Consider the following 27,709-nt stretch of genomic DNA (forward strand, 5'->3'; position numbering starts at 1 on the left):
GGACAGTGATCGGCTGCAGCAGTCAGATACCATATAGTGGCATGTCACCGTTGAGGTTTGAAAACAAGCAGAAGGACCGCAGTGGTGGCACAGAGAACAGCCCTATAGAGAAAGAGGTAAGTATACCCTCATGTTTTTTTTCCAGCATTCAAGGTCTTATCTGAGATTTTTATTTATGTCAGACAACCTGTTTTCAGAAGCCCCCTTTAAATTGTATTTTCAAAAATAATACATAACAGAAAGTTTGGTTGCACAATCATACACCCAGTTTTATATTTATGTGTTTTCAGTATGAGAGCTCATACACATGACCATAGGTCTCTGTGCCCTTGCTGAGGACCACAATTTGCACTGGCACCAGCCGTGTGAATCCTGTTGTCACGGATGTACCAAGACATACGGACATTCCTGCGACAGGTGGCAGGAGATCTGTGAGACTGGCAACACGTGGTATGATCTGACATGTTTTCCTTTTGGATCTAATGCCGTCTGTGTTGTTTCTGGTGCTTGTCACACCTTCTTTCCCCAGGTGTGGCTATTGTGGTCACTTAACCTTCTCTATTTATTGTTGTTTCTCCCACTATGCTATGCGGTTTATAGCTTGTGTTGGACTTGTGGTTAGCTTGTGTTTGGTTCTTGGCTGAGTTCCTGGTGTTACCAAAGCTTCATTGAAGACAAGTGTTTCCTTTCCCTTTTGTATTTTGTTTCTATATACAGTATATGTGTGTGTTTTTTTGCCTTTCCCTGTTGTTTGTCATTAGGCCTGAGGAAAACTCCTGTTCATCCTTCCCTTTGGAGAAACAGGTAGACTCAGTCCTGACATTAGTTCCAGGGTTCTATAGGGTGAGATAGGATTCTAGGTATCCGGTGTATGAACGTGCCTACCTTTGGGGCCTGTTCATACTGGTAGTCTGTCAGGACTGGAGTTAGGGTTTTCTCTAGGAGGTGTCCAACTTCCTTCCCTAGTTTCCAGGCCTTAGAACCGGTATCCCCTTTCCCTCCTATGCTCGGTGTGGTGTTTTCTTCCCACACATAAGCGTGACACCTGTATTACGGTACGGACCCAATGACTTGAATGAATTCACGATCCCCAATATATGGCAAAAGACAGGGGATGTCCTATCTTTTGCGGTGCAGAGGCACGGACCAAAAACCCCCACGGAAGCGCTTCATAGTGCTTCCGATCCGTGCTTTCACACCGCGCTGTCTCTTGCAGATTGCGGACCCATTCAAGTCAATGGTTCAGCGTCCGTGATACAGGATTTACACGGCCGGTGCCTGTATATTGCCTACGGTCGAGTGAATGAGCCCTGGATCTGTTTGGATTGTTTCATAATTATTGTATGGAAGGAATAGGAAGAATATGAATTTGATGGTATATGAATTGACTTACCGTACTATCCAAACCAAGAGTGATCATCATCATAAAGAATATGATAGCAAAAAAAGTTGAGCCGACCATGTTAGCAATTGCTTCTGGGTATGTTATAAATAGGAGGCTAGGTCCTATAAAGGCAACAAAACAAAATAATGCAAGATTTTTACAAACCTTATTAAGATTTATGGATGAGTCAGAGAGATTTCTGCAAACTAATCTGCAGCATGTGAATATAACAATGTACTTTTAAGTGATTCATTAAAATAAAGAGATCAAAATAAGTAGAAAATCCATTTAACCCCTTAAAGGGTTTTTTCAGTAATAATTATATTTTATGTAATGTCCCCAGCCTGCCTTCATAAAAAATAGCAGATTCATACTTACCTGCTCCACACTGTTCTGGTCCTCCACTGTCTCCATCTTCCGGTCCCCTCCATGTTCAGCTGGCCATAGGCTTGGTCACATGCACCACTCCAGCCAATGACTGGCTTCAGTGGTGATGTGGCCACAAGCAGTAAAATGGCTGCCTGTCTCTAGGTGATGTTGTCATGTTAATAAAGAAAAACACAACACACACAGATCTGTTTCTACACAAATACTGACAGACATGATGGGCTGCCGGAGGTAATAAAACTGTATATACTGTATATGTTCTGCTCCCTAATACACTACTTTTCATCTGTTAGATACCTGGGCAGTTCACTAAAACCCAGGTCCCATGATACTTGTGAGGTCACATGACATCTCACATAACTCCCTATGGATCCATTTTACAGGACTCAAATGGGCCATACAATTTTTTCTTTACAGAGAGGTTACTGTATGGATATAATAAAAGTCTGCAAGCAAACTTTTAAATAGAGTTATATTAGAAAATAGTTCGACATCCTATTCTCTAAATAAATAAATGTAATCATTAAAACCAAAATGCTATTTTTAATGTTTTTAATGTCTTTTTTGAATAAAAGAACTGTAGTTTATCCTGACGTGCAGAAACCTTTTCTTTGCTACTTATACAAATATGGTATCACTGTAATTGTACTGACCTGGAGAATGAAGGTAACAGATCAGTTATACCGCATAGGGAACGCTGTATAAACAATTACAAAACCAATAAAACTGTGGCGGAATTGTGTTTTTTTCCAATTCCACCCCATTTGGAATTTTGTTCCAGCTTCTCTCTACTCATTAGAAAGTACAACTTGTCCTGCAAACAACAAGCCCTATGGTCCCAGAAAAGCAGGGAGTGAAAAAACAAAAATGAAAAACTATCTGGGGGCGAAGGGGTTAATAAAAAGCTAGGGATGCAGTCACAACCTTAATAAAAACTAACATTTCTCCTCTTTCTGGTTTTGCCCCTCCACTGGTCACATCATGTGTCCTTCATCTGCAATCACTTGGAGATTTCATCTCCTTTCAGTGCAGCTTAGGACCTTCCCCTCCATGTGCTGAACAGATTATTCAGTCTCCTCTCCTCCCTGCACTGATCATACAGATTGCTGTTGGGCAGAGATAGAGAGAGCGATGTATGAGCACTCTGATGGATCATTAAGGAAGCAGTCAGGGAGCTGGACCAACCTGACTGTGGACTAGGCGCAGGGACTTTTTTCTTGCTAAAAAGTGTGTCTTAGGCCAAATGCACACGGCCATGGAACAGGGATGTGAGAGGTCCGTGGTATCCCGGCCTGGCATCCTGTTGACAGCAGGAGCGCACAGCGTCATTGGTTGCTATGACGCCGTCCGCTTCATGCCACCGCTGCGCTACAGTAATACACTCATATGAGCTATACGAGTGTATTACTGTAGTGCAGCCGCAGCATGAAGTGCATGGCGTCACAGCAACCAATAACGCCGTGCGCTCCTGCTGTCAGCAGGATGCCAGGCCAGGATACCACGGACCGCACACGGCCGGGATACCACGACCATGTGCATTCAGCCTTAGGCTACATGCACACGACCCGCTGTCACCACCAGACATCTGAGAAGCTCTGACAGACGTCCTTCAGAACCTCCTCCTTGAGGTTCCTTTTGTTTTGCTTTCATTTTCTCATCTCGTTAGCCTCTCTCAGCTGTCATGTAGTTGCACTGATTGCATCCCTTTAAATCCCTCCCCATACTGCATCACTTTGCGGTTTATATTACTTCCTGGAGTGTGTGCATGCTGATCCTACTACTGAGTCTTCTACAGATAAGTTTTGTTCGTTCATTTGTGTTTTCCTGTTTGCTGGATCCCAGGTGACCCTGACTCCCTCCGTATCAATTGTAGGGAGCCGGTGGTCGTGTGCCCTCACTATTATAGGGTGTTCAGGTGTTATACAGTCGAGGTACGAGGATATGCGATTATCTATCATTGGGATTTTCGCATAGGCTGAGCAGTTAGGGAGAGAGCCAGGTCTGATGCAGGGCTCTCCCTTTTGTTCCTTAGTTTTGGATCCAGTCAGTCAGATCTTTATTTTGTGTCTTCTAGTTTTCTGTACACCTTCCGTGACATTATAAACCGCCCAAAAAGAAAAAAAATCCTCTAAAAACGTTCCATCTGTTACTATTGGCAAGGTTGATGCGGAAATGGAAGGTTTTCCGTTTGCTTGTAGTTCCCGTTTTGTCCTACCTGCCAGGGTGGCGCTAGAGAGCAAGAACATTTTTTGTGAGATTTTTGTAGATAGTGGAGCAGCTGTCAATCTCATTGATAGTCAATTTGCTATAACTCATGGTTTCCAGGTATGCACTTTGGAAAAGGATATACCTGTTTTTGCTATTGATTCCGTTCCACTTTCTCAGAAATCGTTAAAGGGCATAGTTCACAATATCCGTTTGATTGTGAGTGATACTCATGTTGAGGATGTGTCATGTTTCGTCCTAAGCGGGTGTCACTACCAGACATCTGAGAAGCTCTGACAGATGCCTTTCAGAACCTCCTCCTTGAGCTTCCTTTGTTTTGCTTTCAGTTCCTCATCTCGTTAGCCTCTCTCAGCTGTCATGTAGTTGTACTGATTGCATCCCTTTAAATTCCTCCCCATAGTGCATCAGTGTGAGGTTTTTTTACTTCCTGGAGTGTGTGTGCATGCTGATCCTACTTCTCAGTCTTCTACAAGATAAGTGTGCATTCATTTGTGTTTTCCTGTTTGCTGGATCCCAGGTGACCCTGACTCCCTCCGTATCTAGTGTAGGGAGCCGGTGGTCGTGTCCCCTCACTATTATAGGGTGTTCAGGTGTTATACAGTCGAGGTACGACGATATGCGATCATCTACCATTGGGATTTTCGCATAGGCTGAGCAGTCAGGGAGAGTGCCAGGTCTAATGCAGGGGTCTCCCTTTTTGTTCCTTAGTTTTGGATCCAGTGAGTCGTATATTCATTTTGTGTTGTCTTGTTTCCTGTACACCTTCCGTGACATTATAAACCACCAAAACCGTCTCAAGCATGGATCCGGTTTCACTTTTGACTGAACGCTTTCAGGGTCTTTCATTGGAGGTAGCAGATCTCCATAAGACTCTTTCTCAGTTTCAAGTGACCGGTTCAGCTTGCGTTCATGGAGTTTGTTCTGAGCCTAAGATCTCGCTCCCGGATACGTTCTCCGGGGGTAGTGAGAATTTTGTGCGGTTTAGAGAGGCTTGCAAACTCAATTTTCGCCTTCTTCCCCATTCCTCTGGTGATGAGGAACGGAGGGTGGGGATCATTATATCGCTGCTCAGGGGTAACGCTCAGTCGTGGGCCTTTTCGCTGCCGGTGGGGGCACGGCCCCTCCGTTCAGTGGATGAATTCTTTTTAGCCCTGGGTCAGATATATGATGATCCGGATCGTATTGCTTTGGCTAAGTCTAGACTACGTCTGTTATGCCAGGGTAAACAATCCGCAGAGATATACTGCTCAGAATTTCGGAGATGGGCAGCTGATACTGGTTGGAATGATGCTGCACTCCGAAGTCAATTTTGCCATGGTCTTTCAGAGGGATTGAAAGATGCATTTGCCTTTCATGAGAGGCCTACCTCCTTGGACTCTGCCATGTCTCAGGCCGTTCGTATTGACAGGCGTCTTAGAGAGAGAGGAGAGATCACTCCTTCCTGTCATACTCAATCCAAGGACAGTGCAGCGGTCTCATTCTGTGCGCAGGGGTCTCAGTTGCTGTCAACTCCTTCTGAGCAGGAGCCCATGCAGCTGGGGTTGATTGCCTCTGACAATAGAAGATTCAGCCCGCATGGGAAGGTTTGTTTTTGTTGTGGAGGTATAAATCATTTGGCAAATGTTTGTCCCTCTAGGAGATTCAGGCAGTTTTTTGGGAGTAATAAAGAAACAAGAAGGAAAAAATCCTTTAAAAATGTTCCATCTGTTAACATTGGCAGGGTTGAAGCGGAAATTGAAGGTTTTCCGTTTGCTTGTAGTTCCCGTTTTGTCCTACCTGCCAGGGTGGCGCTAGACAGCAAGAACATTTTTTGTGAGATTCTTGTAGATAGTGGAGCAGCTGTCAATCTCATTGATAATCAATTTGCGATAACTCATGGTTTCCAGGTATGCACTTTGGGAAAGGATATTCCTGTTTTTGCTATTGATTCCGCTCCACTTTCTCAGAAATCATTAAAGGGCATAGTTCACAATATCCGTTTAATTGTGAGTGATGCTCATGTTGAGGATGTGTCATGTTTCGTCCTTAGCGGATTGCCTACTCCTCTTGTGTTGGGGCTACCCTGACTTACTAAACATAACCCCACCATTGATTGGCAAGCGAGGCAAATAAATGGTTGAAGTGACTTTTGCACAAAGAATTGCCTCACGACATCTGTTTCTGAGGTTTCTACTAAGACTGTACCATCTTTTCTCTCTGAATTTTTGGATGTCTTCTCTGAGAGTGGAGTTCAGGATTTGCCCCCGCACAGGGAGTACGATTGCCCTATTAATCTCATCCCAGGCGCCAAGCTGCCTAAATCTCGTTTATACAATCTCTCCCAACCTGAAAGGGTCGCTATGCGTGCTTATATCTCTGAGAGTCTGAGAAAAGGACACATACGACCCTCGAAGTCACCTGTTGCCGCTGTTTTTTTCTTTGTTAAGAAAAAAGATGGTTCTTTAAGACTTTGTCTGGATTTCGGGGAGCTGAACAGTATTACAATTCGTGACCCTTATCCGCTTCCTCTGATCCCGGACCTGTTTAACCAGATTGTTGGGGCTAAAGTTTTTTCCAAATTAGATCTAAGAGGGGCATACAACCTGGTCAGGGTCAGAGAAGGAGACGAATGGAAGACGGCCTTCAATACCCCTGAGGGCCATTTTGAGAATTTGGCTATGCCTTTTGGTTTGATGAATGCTCCAGCCGTTTTTCAGCATTTCGTGAACAGCATTTTTTATCATTTAATGGGGAAATTTGTATTAGTGTATTTGGATGATATTTTGATTTTTTTCTCCTGATTTCAAAACTCATAAGGAACACTTACGTCAGGTCTTGCTCATCCTGCGGGAGAATAAATTGTACGCTAAACTGGAAAAATGTGTGTTTGCGGTTCCAGAAATTCAATTTCTGGGGTTTCTTCTCTCCGCTTCTGGTTTTCGCATGGACCCCGAGAAGGTCCGCGCTGTGCTTGAGTGGGAGCTTCCTGAGAATCAGAAGGCGCTGATGCGTTTTTTGGGCTTTGCCAATTATTACAGGAAGTTTATTTTGAATTATTCCTCTGTTGTTAAACCACTCACTGATATGACCAGAAAGGGGGTAGATTTTTCTTCCTGGTTGGTAGAGGCGCGTAAGGCCTTTTCTAATATCAAGGAGAGTTTTGCTTCCGCTCCCATCTTGGTACAACCTGATATTTCTCTACCCTTCATAGTTGAGGTTGATGCTTCTGAGGTGGGTGTGGGTGCGGTCTTGTCTCAGGGTTCCTCTCCTGCCAAATGGCGACCATGTGCCTTTTTCTCGAAGAAACTCTCCTCCGCAGAGAGAAATTACGATGTGGGAGATAGGGAGTTGTTGGCCATCAAGTTGGCTTTTGAGGAATGGCGCCATTGGCTAGAGGGAGCCAGACACCCTATTACCGTGTTTACTGACCATAAAAATCTGGCCTACTTGGAGTCAGCCAAGCGTCTGAACCCGAGACAGGCCAGATGGTCTTTGTTCTTTTCAAGGTTTAATTTTGTTGTCACGTTCCGCCCTGGGGTTAAGAATGTGAACGCAGATGCCCTGTCACGTTGTTTTCCGGGAGGTGGGAATTTTGAAGACCCGGGTCCCATTTTGGCTGAAGGTGTGGTGGTCTCTGCTCTTTTTCCTGAATTGGAGGCAGAGGTGCAGGTAGCCCAGTCAGAGGCTCCTGATCTTTGTCCTCCTGGGAGGTTGTTTGTGCCTCTCGCTTTAAGACAAAAGATTTTTAAGGAACACCACGATACGGTCCTTGCTGGGCACCCGGGGGCAAGAGCCACAGTGGATCACATCGCTCGGAGATTCTGGTGGCCGGCGCTTCGTAAGTCGGTTGAGGGTTTTGTGGCAGCCTGCGAGACCTGCGTTCGTGCCAAAGTCCCTCATTCACGGCCATCAGGTCCTCTCCTTCCGTTACCCATTCCTTCCCGTCCTTGGACACATCTGTCCATGGACTTCATAACGGACCTGCCTCGTTCCTCGGGGAAGACTGTGATTCTGGTGGTGGTGGACCATTTTAGCAAAATGGTGCATTTCATCCCTTTTCCTGGCTTGCCCAATGCTAAGACGCTGGCGCAGGCATTTATTGATCACATTGTCAAATTGCATGTTATTCCTTCGGACATAGTCTCTGATAGGGGCACGCAGTTTGTTTCCAGATTCTGGAAGGCTTTCTGTTCTCGCTTGGGGGTTCGGTTGTCATTCTCTTCTGCTTTCCACCCGCAGTCGAATGGTCAGACAGAGCGCGTCAATCAGAATCTGGAGACATATCTGCGCTGTTTTGTGGCGGAGAATCAGGAGGATTGGTGTTCTTTTTTGTCCCTTGCTGAGTTTGCTTTAAATAACCGTCGTCAGGAGTCCTCTGATAAGTCACCATTTTTTGGTGCATATGGGTTTCATCCGCAGTTTGGGACATTCTCTGGAGAGGGGTCTTCTGGTTTACCTGATGAGGACAGATTCTCCTCGTCTTTGTCATCTATTTGGCAAAAGATTCAGGATAATCTAAAGAGCATGAGTGAGAGATATAAGCGTGTGGCAGATAAGAGACGTGTGCCTGGTCCGGACCTGAATGTTGGTGATCTGGTGTGGTTGTCTACTAAGAATATCAAATTGAAGGTTCCCTCCTGGAAGTTGGGTCCTAAGTTTATTGGGCCTTACAAAATCTTGTCTGTCATCAATCCTGTTGCCTACTGTCTTGATCTTCCTCAGACTTGGAAGATCCATAATGTTTTTCATAAGTCCTTATTAAAACCTTATGTCCAACCCATTGTACCTTTGTCTTTGCCTCCTCCTCCGATTATGGTTGATGGTAATCTTGAATTTCAGGTCTCTAGGATTGTGGATTCTCGTGTTGTCCGCGGTTCTCTCCAGTACCTCGTTCATTGGGAGGGTTATGGTCCTGAGGAGAGGATGTGTGTCCCAGTGACGGACATTAAGGCGACTCATCTTATCAGGGCTTTCCATAGGTCCCATCCTGAGAAGGTGGGCTCTGAGTGTCCGGAATCCACTCGTAGAAGGAGGGGTACTGTCACTACCAGACATCTGAGAAGCTCTGACAGATGCCTTTCAGAACCTCCTCCTTGAGCTTCCTTTGTTTTTCTTTCAGTTCCTCATCTCGTTAGCCTCTCTCAGCTGTCATGTAGTTGTACTGATTGCATCCCTTTAAATTCCTCCCCATAGTGCATCAGTGTGCGGTTTATATTACTTCCTGGAGTGTGTGTGCATGCTGATCCTACTTCTCAGTCTTCTACAAGATAAGTGTTGTGCATTCATTTGTGTTTTCCTGTTTACTGGATCCCAGGTGACCCTGACTCCCTCCGTATCTAGTGTAGGGAGCCGGTGGTCGTGTCCCCTCACTATTATAGGGTGTTCAGGTGTTATACAGTCGAGGTACGAGGATATGTGATCATCTACCATTGGGATTTTCACATAGGCTGAGCAGTCAGGGAGAGTGCCAGGTCTAATGCAGGGGTCTCCCTTTTTGTTCCTTAGTTTTGGATCCAGTGAGTCGTATATTCATTTTGTGTTGTCTTGTTTCCTGTACACCTTCCGTGACAGCGGGTTGCCTACTCCTCTAGTGTTGGGGTTACCCTGGCTCACTAAACATAACCCCACCATTGATTGGCAAGCGAGGCAAATAAATGGTTGGAGTGACTTTTGCAGAGAGAATTGCCTCACGACATCTGTTTCTGAGGTTTCTACTAAGACTGTACCATCTTTTCTCTCAGAATTTTCGGATGTGTTCTCTGAGAGTGGTGTTCAGGACTTGCCCCCGCACAGGGAGTACGATTGCCCTATTAATCTCACCCCAGGCGCCAAGCTGTTTAAATCTCGTTTATACAATCTCTCCCAACCTGAAAGGGTCGCTATGCGTGCTTATATCTCTGAGAGTCTGAGAAAGGGACACATACGACCCTCGAAGTCACCTGTTGCCGCTGTTTTTTTCTTTGTTAAGAAAAAAGATGGTTCTTTAAGACCATGTCTGGATTTCAGGGAGCTGAACAGTATCACAATTCGCGACCCTTATCCGCTTCCTCTGATCCCGGACCTGTTTAACCAGATTGTTGGGGCTAAAGTTTTTTCCAAATTAGATCTAAGAGGGGCATACAACTTGGTCAGGGTCAGAGAAGGAGACGAATGGAAGACGGCCTTCAATACCCCTGAGGGCCATTTTGAGAATTTGGTTATGCCTTTTGGTTTGATGAATGCTCCAGCCGTCTTTCAGCATTTTGTGAACAGCATTTTTTATCATTTAATGGGGAAATTTGTATTAGTGTATCTAGATGACATTTAGATTTTTTCTCCTGATTTCAAAACTCATAAGGAACACTTACGTCAGGTCTTGCTCATCCTGCGGGAGAATAAATTGTACGCTAAACTGGAAAAATGTGTGTTTGCGGTTCCAGAAATTCAATTTCTGGGGTTTCTTCTCTCCGCTTCTGGTTTTCGCATGGACCCCGAGAAGGTCCACGCTGTGCTTGAGTGGGAGCTTCCTGAGAATCAGAAGGCGCTGATGCGTTTTTTGGGCTTTGCCAATTATTACAGGAAGTTTATTTTGAATTATTCCTCTGTTGTTAAACCACTCACTGATATGACTAGAAAGGGGGTAGATTTTTCCTCCTGGTCGGTAGAGGCGCGTAAGGCCTTTTCTAATATCAAGGAGAGTTTTGCTTCCGCTCCCATCTTGGTACAACCTGATATTTCTCTACCCTTCATAGTTGAGGTTGATGCTTCTGAGGTGGGTGTGGGTGCGGTTATGTCTCAGGGTCCCTCTCCTGCCAAATGGCGACCGTGTGCCTTTTTCTCGAAGAAACTCTCCTCCGCAGAGAGAAATTACGATGTGGGAGATAGGGAGTTGTTGGCCATCAAGTTGGCTTTTGAGGAATGGCGCCATTGGCTAGAGGGAGCCAGACACCCTATTACCGTGTTTACTGACCATAAGAATCTGGCCTACTTGGAGTCAGCCAAGCGTCTGAACCCGAGACAGGCCAGATGGTCTTTGTTCTTTTCAAGGTTTAATTTTGTTGTCACGTTCCGCCCTGGGGTTAAGAATGTGAAGGCGGATGCCCTGTCACGTTGTTTTCCGGGAGGTGGGAATTTTGAAGACCCGGGTCCCATTTTGGCTGAAGGTGTGGTGGTCTCTGCTCTTTTTCCTGAATTGGAGGCAGAGGTTCAGGTAGCCCAGTCAGAGGCTCCTGATCTTTGTCCTCCTGGGAGGTTGTTTGTGCCTCTCGCTTTAAGACACAAGATTTTTAAGGAACACCTCGATACTGTCCTTGCTGGGCACCCGGGGGCAAGAGCCACAGTGGATCTCATCGCTCGGAGATTCTGGTGGCCGGCGCTTCGTAAGTCGGTTGAGGGTTTTGTGGCAGCCTGCGAGACCTGCGTTCGTGCCAAAGTCCCTCATTCACGGCCATCAGGTCCTCTCCTTCCGTTACCCATTCCTTCCCGTCCTTGGACACATCTGTCCATGAACTTCATTACGGACCTGCCTCGTTCCTCGGGGAAGACTGTGATTCTGGTGGTGGTGGACCATTTTAGCAAAATGGTGCATTTCATTCCTTTTCCCGGCTTGCCCAATGCTAAGACGCTGGCGCAGGCATTTATTGATCACATTGTCAAATTGCATGGTATTCCTTCAGACATAGTCTCTGATAGGGGCACACAGTTTGTTTCCAGATTCTGGAAGGCTTTCTGTTCTCGCTTGGGGGTTCGGTTGTCATTCTCTTCTGCTTTCCACCCGCAGTCGAATGGTCAGACAGAGCGCGTCAATCAGAATCTGGAGACATATCTGCGCTGTTTTGTGGCGGAGAATCAGGAGGATTGGTGTTCTTTTTTGTCCCTTGCTGAGTTTGCTTTAAATAACCGTCGTCAGGAGTCCTCTGATAAGTCACCATTTTTTGGTGCATATGGGTTTCATCCGCAGTTTGGGACATTCTCTGGAGAGGGGTCTTCTGGTTTACCTGAGGAGGACAGATTCTCCTCGTCGTTGTCATCTATTTGGCAAAAGATTCAGGATAATCTAAAGAGCATGAGTGAGAGATATAAGCGTGTGGCGGATAAGAGACGTGTGCCTGGTCCAGACCTGAATGTTGGTGATCTGGTGTGGTTGCCTACTAAGAATATCAAATTGAAGGTTCCCTCCTGGAAGTTGAGTCCTAAGTTTATTGGGCCTTACAAAATCTTGTCCGTCATTAATCCTGTTGCCTACTGTCTTGATCTTCCTCAGACTTGGAAAATCCATAATGTTTTTCATAAGTCCTTATTAAAACCTTATGTCCAACCCATTGTACCCTCGTCTTTGCCTCCTCCTCCGATTGTGGTTGATGGTAATCTTGAATTTCAGGTCTCTAGGATTGTGGATTCTCGTGTTGTCCGCGGTTCTCTCCAGTACCTCGTTCATTGGGAGGGTTATGGTCCTGAGGAGAGGATGTGGGTCCCAGTGACGGACATTAAGGCGACTTGTCTCATCAGGGCTTTCCATAGGTCCCATCCTGAGAAGGTGGGCTCTGAGTGTCCGGAGTCCACTCGTAAAAGGAGGGGTACTGTCACCACCAGACATCTGAGAAGCTCTGACAGACGTCTAGAACCTCCTCCTTGAGGTTCCTTTGTTTTGCTTTCATTTTCTCATCTCGTTAGCCTCTTTCAGCTGTCATGTAGTTGCACTGATTGCATCCCTTTAAATACTTTTCCCATAGTGCATCACTTTGCGGTTTATACAACTTGTGTGCATGTTGTTCCTACTTCTGAGTCTTCTACAAGATAAGTTTTGTTTATTTATTTGTGTCTTTCTGTTTGCTGGATCCCAGGTGTCCCTGACTCCCTCCGTATCTAGAGTAGGGAGCCGGTGGTCGTGTCCCCTCACTATTATAGGGTGTTCAGGTGTTATACAGTCGAGGTACGAGGATATGCAATCATCTACCATTGGGATTTTCGCATAGGCTGAGCAGTCAGGGAGAGAGCCAGGTCTGATGCAGGGCTCTCCCTTTTTGTTCCTTAGTTTTGGATCCAGTCAGTCGTATATTCATTTTGTGTTTTCTAGTTTCCTGCACACCTTCCGTGACATAGGGTTTGTCTGGAGCAAGAAGCTTTTGCAATTCAGTGGCTAGATGTTTGCAGGATATAATCAGTCCAGGTAGGACTGGGTCATTGTCAAAGTCCTCATTATCTGGGCACAGCAGTGGAGGCTGAGAGGAGGATATAGTACTACATACTGCAGTGGCTGGATCAGGTACCAATTGGTACAAAACGGAGTCCTGCCTTCTCTTAGGGGAAGTGTATTTACAGCAATACTGCTCCAAAGCAAATATTTTTCCATGGGTTACTCAGAACCATCAGACACTTCTTAGGCTACTTTCACACTTGCGTTCGGAGCGGATCCGTCTGGTATCTGTACAGACGGATTCGCTTCTATAATGCAAACGATGGTATCCGTTCAGAACGGAACCGTTTGCATTATATTTCAGAAAAAAGTCTGGGTGTAATTTTCATTCAGACGGATCCGTCCAGACTTTACATTGAAAGTCAATGGGGGCGGATCCGTTTGAAAATTGCACCATATTGTGAGCGATGCGGAAGCCAAGCAAAGCCATACTGATGCATTCTGAGCGGATCCGCATCCACTCAGAATGCATTAGGGCTGGACGGATCCGTTCGGGGCCGCTTGTGAGAGCCTTTAAATGGAACTCACAAGCGGAGCCCCGAACGCTAGTGTGAAAGTAGCCTTAGCTGTCAGCCCTGTTTAAACAGATAAAATCCGCAGTATGCCCCAAAATTCAACAGCAGCTCTAAATAGACCGATTGTCCATTCACACACAGGAACCGGGAAATCAACATTTATCATTTTTTAGGGAGGTAAGATGACCAAAAACAGCAATTCTGAAAGTTTTTTTTAATTTATTTTTTTATGTCTTTCACTATGTGGGATAAGTAACATGATTATTTTATAGACTTGGTTATTACAGGTGCTGCGAAAACGCATTATGTGCAGTATATACTGTATAATTTTTTTTAAAGGTGCTTCTTGAACATTTTTTAAAAAATGTTGAAAAGCCTTTTTTTTTTTTTTTTTTTTACTCTTTTTTAAGTCCCACTTGTGGGCTTAAATATCTGACATTTGGATTACTAGCATAATACATTGCATAACTTTTGTATTGCACTGAAGTACATCTGTCAGTATTACAATGAGAATTTGCTTATTAGGGCTCATTCACACGACCGTGGTGTGGTTCAGCATCCGAGCCGCATTTTTTGCAGCTCGGGTGCAGACCCATTCACTTCAATGGGGCCGCAAAAGATGCGGATAGCACTCAGTGTGCTGTTTGCATCCGTTGTTCCGTTCCGTGTCCCCGCAAAAATTATAGATCATGTCCTATTCTTGTCCATTTTGTGGACAAGAATAGGCATTTTTATAAATGGCCATCCGTTCCGCAAATTGCGGAAGGCACATGGGTGGCATCTGTGTTTTGCGGACCGCAAAACACGGCAAGTTCGTGTAAACAAGCTGGGATGGATGGGGTACAGAGAAAGACTCCTCCTTCTGTCAATCACCTAGATACAGTGGCCACTATTGACCAGAGCATCTAATGGGTTAAGGGGAATGTGTATTCAGAAGATGACCTACTGTTTAAATTAAGTTTTTATGTTAAACAGATTTTTTTTATAATTTTTAGTGGTCATTCTTATTTTCCCCTGTCACCATCTCTAATTTAAAAAAAATCCTGCAGTTTTAGACTGTCTGCTAAGGATCACACAATTCACAATAAGCGATTGTCATAGTTTATCTAATTTCTCTCCCAGAACAATGCAAGGTCACAGAGCGTGCCTACAAAATCTCCTTCCTATAGCGGTCAGAGCCATCTCTAGCCTACAGGTTCTTATGGTTGTGTGGCTACTTTACATGAGTAGATAATTGTTTCAAAGAAATTGTAAAATCGAGCAAAAGTGATCAATTATCAAGTAGTGCAAAAACATTGAACGATCGAAAGACAAGTTTAGTTTGTCGTTCTTACAATCGCTCATGTAGACACCTAGATGACCGTTGGTCGTCCAGAATTTCACATGAGTAAGCAGGTATCATTTACTGCACAAACGATTCCACCGTGGGTGTGGAATCGTGACGCCACTCATGTCATGTTTATTACATCTCAACTGAAGCCAAAATGGAGATTGCATATAGGAGAGAAGGCAGTGCTTGGTGGTTAAGAAGTTGGAACAAAGGGTCTTTACACAACTTTTTAACACACCCTTCTCACACCTACAAGAGAAAAACACAATCCCAAGCACCACCACACAGTCAATTATCTTTTAGTATAAATGCAACTGACAAATGATCAATTACACGATCACACACAAATTTTTACACCATACTCTGCGCATCTAAATGGTCGTCCTTCGAATGTTAACAACTCAACTAACGACTTGTTTGCCGCTGTAACGAATCAATTATCTACTCGTGTAAAGGGGCCTTACAACATATCTATAAATGCTGTTCACAGCAGCTCAGGCAAGATGGCTTCCCTATAATCATGTGATAAAAAATTACACATTCCCTTTAGGGATTCTACACACTTTCAGGTTTTTTTTTGTTTTTTTTTTTCAGTTTTTTTTTTTTTTGGGGGGGGGGGGGGGAGGGGTCATTTCTCATTTAAGTTAAAACTGAGTATTAAGGTCCCTTTACACAGGACAATTTAGGTTGTCACGATGGAAGCGTTCCTTTCTGGCAAGTGCCTGCTCGTCAGTGAAGGAGACTGCTGCATTTACGTGCAGAGATCTCCTCCACAGTATGGAGAGGAATGATTGCTAAAGCCATCACTCGTCCCCTTACATAATCATTGTTTGCCAGCAGCAGAGGCTCTTTAGACGGCACAATCTGCTGCCAGCAGACGACGATTTCGGTGACCGCATGAAAGATGTGATTACTCAATGAATGAGCGTCTTGCTTTTTCATCGGGTAATTGGCAGCACCTTTACACCTCCAGATAATTCCTTTGAACGCTTGTTAGCGATTATCTGGCCAATTCTCGGCCTGTGTAGAGGGCTCCCTTTAATTCAACATGAGTAATTGTATAAATATAATATTACATTACAAAAAAAACAACTGTCTATTCTCACCTTTGTCCTTTGCGACATCTTCCACTTCAACATCACGCATTTCAGCCATATATCCCAGTACTGTAAAGATTACAAATCCAGATAGGAAGCTCGTCAGGCAGTTGACCATGCTGGTGATAATAGCATCTCTGAAAGGCATTTAAAGCAGACACGATGCCTGTTTACTGTCACTGTAATGCTAATTAGGGTTTTGTATATTTTTGTTTACTTGAAAGGCATGTGTTATTTGAACATTTATGCCATATGCATAGGATTTGCCACAAATGTCCAATAGGTGCAGTTCCACCCCTGGGACCTGCTCCTATCTCAAGAATGAGACCCCACTGCCTGCTGTCCGTAATGCAGAGGACTCCTGAAAATGGGGGCGTATGCTTAGCTATTGATGAAACCCCCTAGCAGTAAATAGATAGGCGACCAGACCACTATAAAAGGTCTTGACAGTCCCGTAAAAGACAACAAAGTGAAAGTATTGGAGTGGCCTTATTCTTTCATATGCTTGATGAAGTCGAAACGTTGCACAGCTGGTGAATAAACCATATATGACTGAAGACAGAGAGTGCTGCGATAATTATTCTCTTTTAAGTATTGGAGTGGTCATCACACAGCCCTAAAAAGAACACTAAATCTAGAAATGAATACTAAAAGTAAACAAGAAATATAATTGCCCACGCTGTATTTTCTGATTCTTCATAATTATCCTTACAGAAATAGTCTTGTAGAGAACACCAATGTTTATCTCTTGACCTCTTTCATCTTTGGCTAAGGGAATTAGGGTTTAGTAAAGGGATGGGGCTTTAAGCAATCTTGCTCTCACACAGGTCAGCAAAAATCAGCCGCAAGAGTCATGTTGACAATTTTGTTCTCCTACTGCAGACAGGGGGCAGCAAGGAGGCTACTGCAGCAGCCATTTACTTTTCAGATACATGACAGTGAAGGAGGGTGGTATCTAAGGGTTAAAAGACCAGGATTGGAGTTATCTCATTCCAGCCTTTAGAGCGGAGGCCTCCTGTGTGATACTCCTGGCATATGCAATTGATGACACAGGAGTACTAAAGAGGCTAGTGATGCACTGCAGTGGTCACCTGTTGTTGACATCACTGCAGTACCTGGGTAAACAGAGTCCAGGTGGGAAAACCAGGGCAACAGCACAGGATCTGGTTTTAGAAAGTGGTCTTTCCTGTGGTCCTTTTCCTAGCATGTTCTATGCCCTGTACACAAAACAAGGTTTATGAAGAGCAATATGGGTTTGGCTTGACAAATGTGATGTGGAGTAACTCAAGTCATCTGAAAAGAGCCCTGACTACCCCATCATGATGAATTAGACTGCAAATCTTGTGGAAAAGCTTCCCAGAGGAGTGTAGAGCCATAGAAGGATTAATTTATATTGTCAGACTATATTATAATATCCTACCGGTAACAGTTGTTGTTGAATGGATTGTAACTTGCCAGTGCTAAAAGAACGCCAAATCCTGGCCCCAATGAGAAAAATATCTGAGCTGCTGCATCGATCCACACCTGGAAAAGGAAAGCATAAGACAGTCTTTACTAACAGAATGTGATTTCTGAATTACAATAAGTCATTTGTATACTGAGATTTATTACTAACCTAAGTGTTAACGTGTACCTGTCATTTCAGGTCATTTTTCAGGATTTTGTATTTATTAGTTGGTTTCCCCTCTGCAGGGCGTATCTCTAATTTTCACCTCTCCCTGTACTAGTTGGTGGAGACTAACAAGTATTATGTCTCCCATAGACTACAAATGGGAGAAACAGGAGATTCTGCTCCCTAATCTCACTCATTCACTCAGAAGCAGCAGAATCAAATAGGACATTATAGAGTAGTACTGAATAATACTGATGTGAATAAAGCACTGGTGTCTGTGTCTCTCTAACTGTTTCTCATTCTGCAGATCACTCCTCCTCCCTCAGCCCTCTACAGACTTCTGTGGGAGCTTGTAGTCTGATCCTTTAGTTAGCTGTCAGTCTGCCTCAACTCTCAAAATTGATTTATCACAATTCAGAGTGAATGTGAGGGTCCTTTTACATGGGCTGATGCTGGCAATAAAAGAGTGGCAAATGGTACTAAAAAAAAAAGTATTTGGACGATTGCTATTCTAATCGTTCGCCCCCCCCCCCCCACCATTCACTTTGCATATTGTCAGCAGCACACCCTCTGTTTACACAATCTGCTGCTAGCAGAAGGCATTTTTTGTGTCACATCAAAGATGCAATCACCTGACAAACAAGAATTTGTCTAATTGCCAGATATTATGGGACGCCCTGGTCCTCCAACCTTTTATGTATTTTGGGAAACACATATATAATAGGGTTACTGGACATATAACAGTCAGGTATTCTTTCAGCTGTTTATCAATGATATTGGTCTCCTCTGCCCAAGTCAAAAGCCTATTAATTTTCTTGGCTATAGCAAATCTAGGGTCGTTGTCCAGTTGTTCATAGGTCTCACCATCATTTTGCTGTATATAGATCTTTTTGATATATTTGTAGGTGTCCATAACCACGACTCCACCACCGTTATCAGCGGGTTTAATAGTGAGATCGGGGTTATTGGACAAAGCATCCAAAGAATCTAGTACATAGACATTAACCTAGAGTTAAACAGATGTCGTGAAATAATCTATTAACGTCTGTTACTAAACAAAGAAGTGAAAGGTTACCATTTGTGTCAATATATAATGAATTGAGTCCATCGATTGTGCAGATTGTGCGAAAGCACTGGGGTAAGTTGAAGAACGGTTATCCTCAAATAGCTGCATTCAAGGATCCCCCAATGATGTCATACAAGAGATCAAGGGGTATTAGAAATAGAATAGTAAAATCAGATCTATCTAGAGGGGATTGTATGATAAAATCATTTCTTAAACCCAAACGCATGGGTTATTCCTGTACATCCTGATACAGAGGAGAGGTTCGAAATTAATCATTACCTGACATGTGATTCTTCATGGGTAATTTATTGTGTTGTGGTGCCCCTGCAAACTGTTGTATGTGCGGGAAACTACTTGATATCAAAACCAGACTTAATAATCATAGACAAACCATTAGAAACAAAAGAAAGGATTTACCGGTGTCTAAGCACTTTACAGACAAAGGACATAAGGAACAAGAGTTGAGATTTATGATTCTAGACCAAGTGAGAATGCCCAAGTGAAGGAGTGATAGACTATCCCTCCTCAAAAAACATGAATTAATGTGGATATTTCGCTTGAATTCCCTAAAGCCAAAGGGTTTAAATGTTGATTTCAGAGTTACAGTGGGTATGATGAGTTCAGGTGTCTCGCCCTTCATGCCTATTGAACCTCTTCCATCCTGCTGCTGTGGGTAGTGAATTCTAGTGTTTTTTTGTTTTTTTATAATTTGTATTTGTTTGCCATTTTGGTAATTATTGTATTCTTTATTTTTTACGGTATGGAAGAACTGCATTGCAGGGTAAGGATATCATGTGTCATACTGTCATAGACATTTTGAAACAAAGTAAGATATTTTTATTATAAAAATCCTCGTGTTTCACCTGCCAACAGTTGGTGATTATATATATATATATATATATATATATATATATAGATATATTCTTCAGGTACTTTATGTAAAGCCCAAGAGGGGTCAATTCTCTACAGTGATGCCTGAAACGATTGGTCTGGCTCTGCCGGTTTCGGTCGCTGGGTTTTTTAAAGAAGCACAGTGGATCTGAACGAGAGCGTGACCAAGAAGGGTGTATCGCAACTTGCGATGCACCCCTTCTTGATCTGGACCTGTATCAGGTGGCTGTATAACTATAAACTGTGAATATGAAGTTGCCCATTATTTTGCCCTTAAACAAGATCGCGACCGCTGTTGGTGAGCATATGAGGATACTAGAGGTGGGGCATGCACAGTGAGAGGAGGGCAACGAGGAGGTCTTGGTGCAGTTTTCACACGATCTACATGTATAGATATGGTGATTATCTGACAGTTTTATGACCATGATTGCCTCCCTGGACATACAGGTTTACATATGGTTGATATTATCTTAATGGTCAAGCGGCTTTTAATGTATATGCACAGGCACTTATGCACTGTATTAGATTTATACACATGTATGTACATATATGAACTATATTTGAATAGAATCATGTTGACACTCTATGTAAATTATGGATTGTTTTGGTCACTAATTAACAAATTATGGGATATATAAATATATGCACTTGCACTTTGTAATTCACTTGACTTGAGAAAGGTTCATTGAGGGGACTGAAACGTCGCTGTGACATGTGTGAATGAGTACACTTGTTTTTTTCACCGTCTACACAGGAGTGCCGTGCAATTCTTATACCTATAAATATAAAGAAGGATGTATATATGTGTGTATGTATGTTCCGCGATCACTCAAAAACGCAACCATTGATTTCAATGAAACCTGGTATACACATACCTTGTTACCGGAAAAGAAATCTTGTGGGGGTCACAGCTCTATAGGATGTACCATTCCTGAGATATTCCCATAAAATGACCTGCATTAGCCAATAGAAGCCTGCAAGTCTTTCTCCATATATCCCAACTGCCATACACACGATCACTTGTCCCTTATCAGCCAATAGAAGCTTGCAGGCCCTTAGTCTCCACATACACACAATTTTACTCCAGGTTTCCATAACAACCAGGCCATTTTTCTTCACTGCTGTAGGTCAGCTTTAGGCTACGGCTACACGACGACAATAATTTGCACGACACATCTACACTGCTACATGTGTCGCGTTGCGCAACAATTTTTATAATGATAGTCTATGGTGTTGCACTGCGATATGTGACATGCTGTGAATGCGACGCCACATTTGCAGAAAAATCCATCTTGAATGGATTTTTTGCAACTGTCATGTCGCAGTCGCAGCATGTCACATGTCGCAGTGCGACACCATAGCCTATCATTATAAAAATTGTTGAGACAAAATGTCGCACGACACATGTCGTCATGTAGCCCTAGCATTAATAGGGCAGGGCGCTGTGGAGGTCAGTGTTAAAGAGGCGTTTACTGTGGATGTTACTGTTAAGGGGGCAGGCCGCTGTGGAGGTCACTGTTAAGGGGCGGACACTGTGAAAGTCACTGTTAATGGGGCAGGGGCCACTATTAAAGGGGCAACTGCTGTGGAGGTTACTGTTAAGGCAGTAGGGTACTGTGAGGTCACTGTTAAGGGAGTGGGGTGCTGTAAAACTCACTGTTAAAGGGGCGGGCTGCTGTGAAGGTCAAAGTTAAGAGGATGGGCTGCTGTGGAGGTCCCATTTTAAAGTGGCGGGGCACTGTGGGGGATCAGTGTTAAGGGGTGGGGGACTGTGGAGTTCACAGTTAAAGGGGTGGGGTGCTGTAGAGGTCACTGTTATGGGGGATACTGTCGATATCTTTTCATGACATCTTTTCATGCTAGTCTCTTATCTCATATATATATATATATATATATATATATACACACACACACACACACACACACACACACACACAGTCAAGTCACATTATTATGACCAGCAGCTAATATCCAGAGTAACTGTTGTGTGCAGCACGATCAGCAGCTAGATGGGCTGGAAGTGACTCAATAAGGTCCTGGTAGGTTGTCACAGGTGCCTTGATCCATGCTGACTCCAGTGCATTCCATAGCTGCTGCAGGGTACATGGGGGCATCCATAGAGCAAATACAATGATCAAGGTGGTGATACAGATGATCAATTGGGCTTAAGTCTGGGGAATTATAGGGCTAGGGTAGTACTTGGAAGTCTTGTTTGTGCTCTCAAATCAATTTCAGACATTTTTAGACATGTGACATGTTGCATTGTCTTGCTTGAAAATCCCATCTGCCCCAGGGAAGAAAATCAGCATGTATGGGTGTACGTGATCTGCAAGGATGGATTCATACCCAAGTCAATTGAGAGTGCCTTCCACGTGGATGAGTGGGCCCAGAGAATGCCATAAAAGCATTCCCCAGACCAGATGCTGCCACCAGCGGCTTGTGTTCTTCCAGCAATGGTTGCAGGGCATACCTACATTCAGGGGATTGAATTGGGTTTGGGCGTCACTCTATATTAGACAAAACATGTGGCCAAGCTGGATAGTATCAGAATAAATTTTATAGTATATATCACACACATAAATACAACATGTTGCATAAAAATCAATATACTTTAAGAGCAATATACATTAAAACAATAATATAAAAATCCTTATAGGGGATCTAAAATGGATAGCACTGATTCAATTGCACCAAGGATAGGCTGTTGGCCATAACTGTTGTAAATTGTCCCAGAGTATATGGCCCAGAGAGATAAAGTCTGATGCAAATGAATATCGCAAAGGGGTTTAGGTATCAAAGTCATATAATTAAATATGTGCGCATATAACAGGTACTTTACCACTCCTGCGTCTTCTACTTGTCATGGAACCATGAACCAGACGTACAACAAGAGATGAGTGGAAATAAGAAGGCTTTATTGAAAATAAAGCTGTAAGGCAAAAGTCCAAACGGATGGCTAAACCGAAGCAGGGTCTTGCGAAACCAGGGATCAGGAACCAGAAGGGTAGTCAGACGAAGCCAGGATCAGGAATCAGCAGGGTAGTCAGACGAAGCCAGGATCAGGAATCAGCAGGGTAGTCAGACGAAGCCAGGATCAGGAACCAGAAGCAGCAGCAGTCTTAGAAGCATGTGAGCACAGGAGGACCAAGCAAGGAACTGAAGCCACAGACCTCCTATATATATGAGCTAGGCATCCAGCTCCTCCCAGTGGGAAGGAGGAGCCGCAGGGTGGGAGGCTACAAGAAACCCAGAAACCAAGATGGCCGCCAGCACATGTCAAACGAAGGAGAACAGCAAGGAGGTAAGACCATGACAGTACCTCCCCCTCAAGGGCCCCTCCTCCGCGGAGTAAGGAACGGTTTCTGAGGGAAGCGTGCGTGGAAGGCTCGGAGCAAGGCAGGAGCATGGACATCTGCGGAGGGAACCCAGGAACGCTCCTCTGGACCATAACCACGCCAATGGACCAAAAACTGCACCCGGCCGCGGACCAGGCGTGAGTCCAGGATATTGCTCACCTCATACTCCTCACGATTGCCCACTTTGACCGGACGAGGCCGAGGAATCGAGGAAGTGAAACGATTACACACCAGTGGCTTCAACAGGGAGACATGAAACACGTTGGAGATCTGCATTCCAGGAGGAAGCGCAAGGGCATAGGCTACCGGGTTTACCCTGCGAAGCACTCGGAAGGGACCAACAAAGCGAGGCGCCAGCTTGGGAGTGGGCACTCGAAGGTTGAGGTTGCGGGTGGACAACCATACGCGGTCTCCGACCTGGTTGGAAGGAGCGGGCGCTCGTCTGCGATCAGCCTGGAGTCTCTGGCGCTGCGCAGAGACCTCAAGGGACCTCTGGATCTGTACCCAAGAAGCACGTAGGACGGAAAGGTGATCCTCCACAGCCGGAATATCCTGGGGAGAGAATACCTCCGGTAACACGGCAGGTTGGAACCCATAATTGGCCATGAAGGGAGACGTCCCAGAGGAAGAGTTCACCGCCGTGTTCCTGGCAAACTCAGCCCAAGGCAGGAGGTCAACCCAATTGTCTTGGTGATCGGAGACATAGCAACGAAGGAATTGCTCCAAGGCCTGATTGGATCGTTCTGTGGCCCCATTGGACTGAGGGTGGTAGGCCGAGGAGAAAGAGAGATGAATCCCCAACTGGGAGCAAAAGGCGCGCCAGAACCTGGACACAAACTGACTCCCCCGATCCGACACAATCTCCTTGGGCAAACCGTGCAACCGGAAGACCTCCCTGGCAAAAATCGAGGCCAACTCTTGTGCAGAGGGTAACTTCTTGAGAGGAACACAGTGGCACATTTTGGAAAACCGATCCACTATCATGAGAATGACCGTATGGCCTCGGGATGCAGGGAGGTCCACAATGAAATCCATCCCCAGGTGTGACCATGGACGCTCCCCGGTGGCTATGGGTTGCAAAAGGCCCAACGGAAGGTGCCGAGGGGACTTACTCTGGGCACAAACGGAGCATGCCGCTACATATGCGGCGATGTCGGAACGTAGAGAAGGCCACCAGAACAGACGTGAAACAGCCCAGGACAGCTGATTCTTTCCAGGATGCCCCGCGGCCTTAGAGTTATGGTAGGTTCGCAACAACCGAGTGCGCAACTCCTCAGGCACAAAACACCTGCCGTTGGGTCTCCCAGAGGGAGCACCAGATTGAGCCGCCAAAATCTGCTCACCCAGGGGAGAGGTCAGGCTGGTGCGAATGGCGGCCAGGATCTGATTCGGAGGTATGACCGAAGTCGGAATCGACTCCTCCCCGGACAGCTCGGAGTACTGCCGTGATAAGGCATCCGCTCTGATGTTCTTGGAACCGGGTAGGTAGGAGACCACGTAATTAAAACGTGATAAGAACAGAGCCCATCTGGCCTGACGTGGTGTCAATCTCTTGGCCTCAGAGAGGTAGGTCAGATTCTTGTGGTCCGTCAGGATGAGAACCGGAACCACCGAGCCCTCGAGCAAGTGCCTCCATTCTTTAAGGGCCTGCACGATGGCCAATAACTCCCTGTCACCAATCTGGTAGTTGCACTCCGCGGAAGACAGTTTCCGGGAGTAAAACCCACAAGGAAGCAGAGGACCCTCTGGTGTTCTACGCTGAGACAGGAGGGCGCCTACTCCCGTCTCAGACGCGTCCACTTCGAGGACAAACGGCAACCCAGGGTTGGGATGCGACAGAATCGGAGCCGACACAAAGGCGGACTTTAGAGCCTCAAAAGCTCGGATGGCCTCGGGCGGCCAGACCTGGGGATTACTGCCCTTCTTGGTCAGATCCGTGAGAGGCTTGGCTAGCATGGAAAAGTCCCTGATGAACTTCCGATAATAATTGGCGAAGCCCAAAAAGCGCTGCAGGGCACGAAGACCACTGGGCTGGGGCCACTGTAAGACAGCCGAAACCTTCTCAGGATCCATGGAGAACCCCTCAGCGGAAATGATGTAACCTAAGAAGGTTACCTGGGATCGGTGAAATTCGCATTTCTCAAGCTTACCGAACAGCTTGTTCTCTCGTAACCGTTGCAACACTCGTCTGACATCCAGAATGTGGGCCTCCATGGATTCAGAATATACCAAGATGTCATCCAAATAGACCACCACACACTGCTGCAACAGGTCACGGAAAACATCGTTGATGAATTCCTGGAAGACTGCGGGCGCATTGCACAACCCAAAGGGCATAACCAAGGATTCATAATGACCGGTCCTGGTGTTAAACGCGGTCTTCCACTCATCGCCCGCCTTGATCCTTACCAGGTTATATGCCGCCCTCAGGTCGAGTTTGGTAAAGACTGTGGCCCCTTTGAGGCGATCGAACAGCTCGGAAATCAAGGGTATCGGGTAAGCGTTCTTGATCGTGATGCGATTGAGACCCCTGTAATCGATGCAAGGCCTCAACTCACCGCCCTTCTTTTTCACAAAGAAAAATCCAGCCCCTGCCGGGGACGAGGATTTGCGAATGTGTCCGCGTGAAAGCGCCTCCCTCACGTACTCCTCCATGGCCTCATTCTCCGCTACCGACAGTGGATAGACTTTGCCACGAGGCGGAACGGCACCAGATTGTAACTCTATGGCACAATCGTATGGGCGGTGCGGAGGTAGGGCAACCGCACGCACCTTATCGAATACATCCCGGTACTCCTCGTATTCAGGAGGCAACAGAGAGTCCGAGGAAGTACACAGCAACTTGACAGGCCCATGGATGCAACTAGCCCCACACTGCGGTGACCACGAGAGGATCTCGGCCGATTTCCAATCGAAAGTCGGATTATGCTTCTGGAGCCAGGGGTACCCCAAGACCACCGAGTAGTGTGGAGACGAAATAACCTGGAGACAGACCGACTCTCTGTGAACGGCACCAATGGCCATCCCCACTGGAAGGGTCTCATGAGTCACGTGTGGCGGCAGAAGGGGTCTGCCGTCTATCGCCTCAAGAGCCAGTGGGGAACCTCGAGGCTGCAGAGGAATGGAATTGGCGGCAGCGAACACACTATCAATGAACAAACCACCAGCACCAGAGTCCACCAACGCCTGGGTCGTCACCGAGCCCCCGACCCAGGAGAGGACAACAGTAATCAGTGGTTTGTCAACACGGGAAACCGGGGACGAGGAGACTCCACCCAAGATCTGCCCCCGACAGGATCTCAGGTGCGAGCGTTTCCCGGACGGTTCGGGCATGCCAACCGAAAATGCCCACCGAGACCACAGTACATGCATCGGCCCTCGCGTCTCCGGAGTACCCTCTCCCCCTCGGAGAGGCGAGCAAACCCCAGCTGCATGGGTTCACCCCCAGACAAGTCATCCCCAGGAGGCGTGGGAGGAGAGGGAGGCACGGGTGGGACAGCAAACGTAGGCGCCAATCTGTTAGAAGGCCTCCGCAGGCTCTCCTTAAAGGAAGGTCTCTCCCTGAGTCTGGTGTCAATCAAAATCAGGAAAGAAATAAGAGACTCGAGCTCCACTGGTAGGTCCTTAGCTGCAACCTCATCCTTCAAGGCATCAGAGAGACCATGAGAGAAAGCAGCGACCAGAGCCTCATTATTCCAGCCCACCTCTGCTGCCAGGGTACGAAACTCAATGGCGTATTCAGCTACGGATCGTGAACCCTGTCTGATGGACATAAGGAGCTTCGCAGCAGAGGCAGCACGAGCCGGCACATCGAATACCTTCCGAAGAGAAGCAACAAAACCAGAAAACTCGGCAACCACCGGATTGTTGTTCTCCCATAAAGGGCTGGCCCAGGCCAAGGCCTTGTCCGAGAGCAGCGAGATCAAGAAGCCCACCTTTGATCTCTCAGTAGGAAAGGCATGTGGCAGCAACTCGAAGTAAATGCCCACCTGGTTAAGGAAACCTCGGCACTGAGTTGGCTCTCCCCCAAAGCGCTGTGGAAGGGGGGCAGAACCGGTCATACCCCGAAACACCGCAGGCGCAGCAACAGGTGTCGGGGTAGACTCTGGCGCAACAACCGGAGCGGCAGTAGGAGCGGGCCCAGGAGCGACAACCGACCCATCGGCAACGGAAGCTAAATGAGCCGTGCGTTCAAGCAGGGTTTGCAACGCCACAGCGAACCGACCCAACAGGTGATCCTGCTGATCAAGTCTGGCAACCAGCGTAGGTAGCGAGGATGGCCCTGTACCGTCAGAATTCATGGCTTGGTCCTAATGTCATGGAACCATGAACCAGACGTACAACAAGAGATGAGTGGAAATAAGAAGGCTTTATTGAAAATAAAGCTGTAAGGCAAAAGTCCAAACGGATGGCTAAACCGAAGCAGGGTCTTGCGAAACCAGGGATCAGGAACCAGAAGGGTAGTCAGACGAAGCCAGGATCAGGAATCAGCAGGGTAGTCAGACGAAGCCAGGATCAGGAATCAGCAGGGTAGTCAGACGAAGCCAGGATCAGGAACCAGAAGCAGCAGCAGTCTTAGAAGCATGTGAGCACAGGAGGACCAAGCAAGGAACTGAAGCCACAGACCTCCTATATATATATATGAGCTAGGCATCCAGCTCCTCCCAGTGGGAAGGAGGAGCCGCAGGGTG

At 45.9% G+C, this 27,709-nt stretch overlaps 1 protein-coding gene across 1 annotated transcript in view; it reads right to left on the minus strand.

Annotated features, from left to right (window-relative positions):
- The window catches only part of LOC122933776 (sodium-dependent serotonin transporter-like), a 112,797-nt gene that overhangs the window by 22,196 nt on the left and 62,892 nt on the right, over positions 1-27,709 (minus strand). The window contains exons 6-8 of the mRNA XM_044288787.1: positions 17,514-17,617; positions 16,103-16,230; positions 1,394-1,506 (exon numbers count right to left, since the gene is read on the minus strand). Coding sequence (XP_044144722.1) covers positions 1,394-1,506; positions 16,103-16,230; positions 17,514-17,617 — 345 coding nt within the window. The remainder of the gene's footprint in view (positions 1-1,393; positions 1,507-16,102; positions 16,231-17,513; positions 17,618-27,709) is intronic.

The sequence above is a fragment of the Bufo gargarizans genome, chromosome 1 (genome assembly GCF_014858855.1).
Source record: "Bufo gargarizans isolate SCDJY-AF-19 chromosome 1, ASM1485885v1, whole genome shotgun sequence".
Lineage (NCBI taxonomy): Eukaryota > Metazoa > Chordata > Amphibia > Anura > Bufonidae > Bufo > Bufo gargarizans.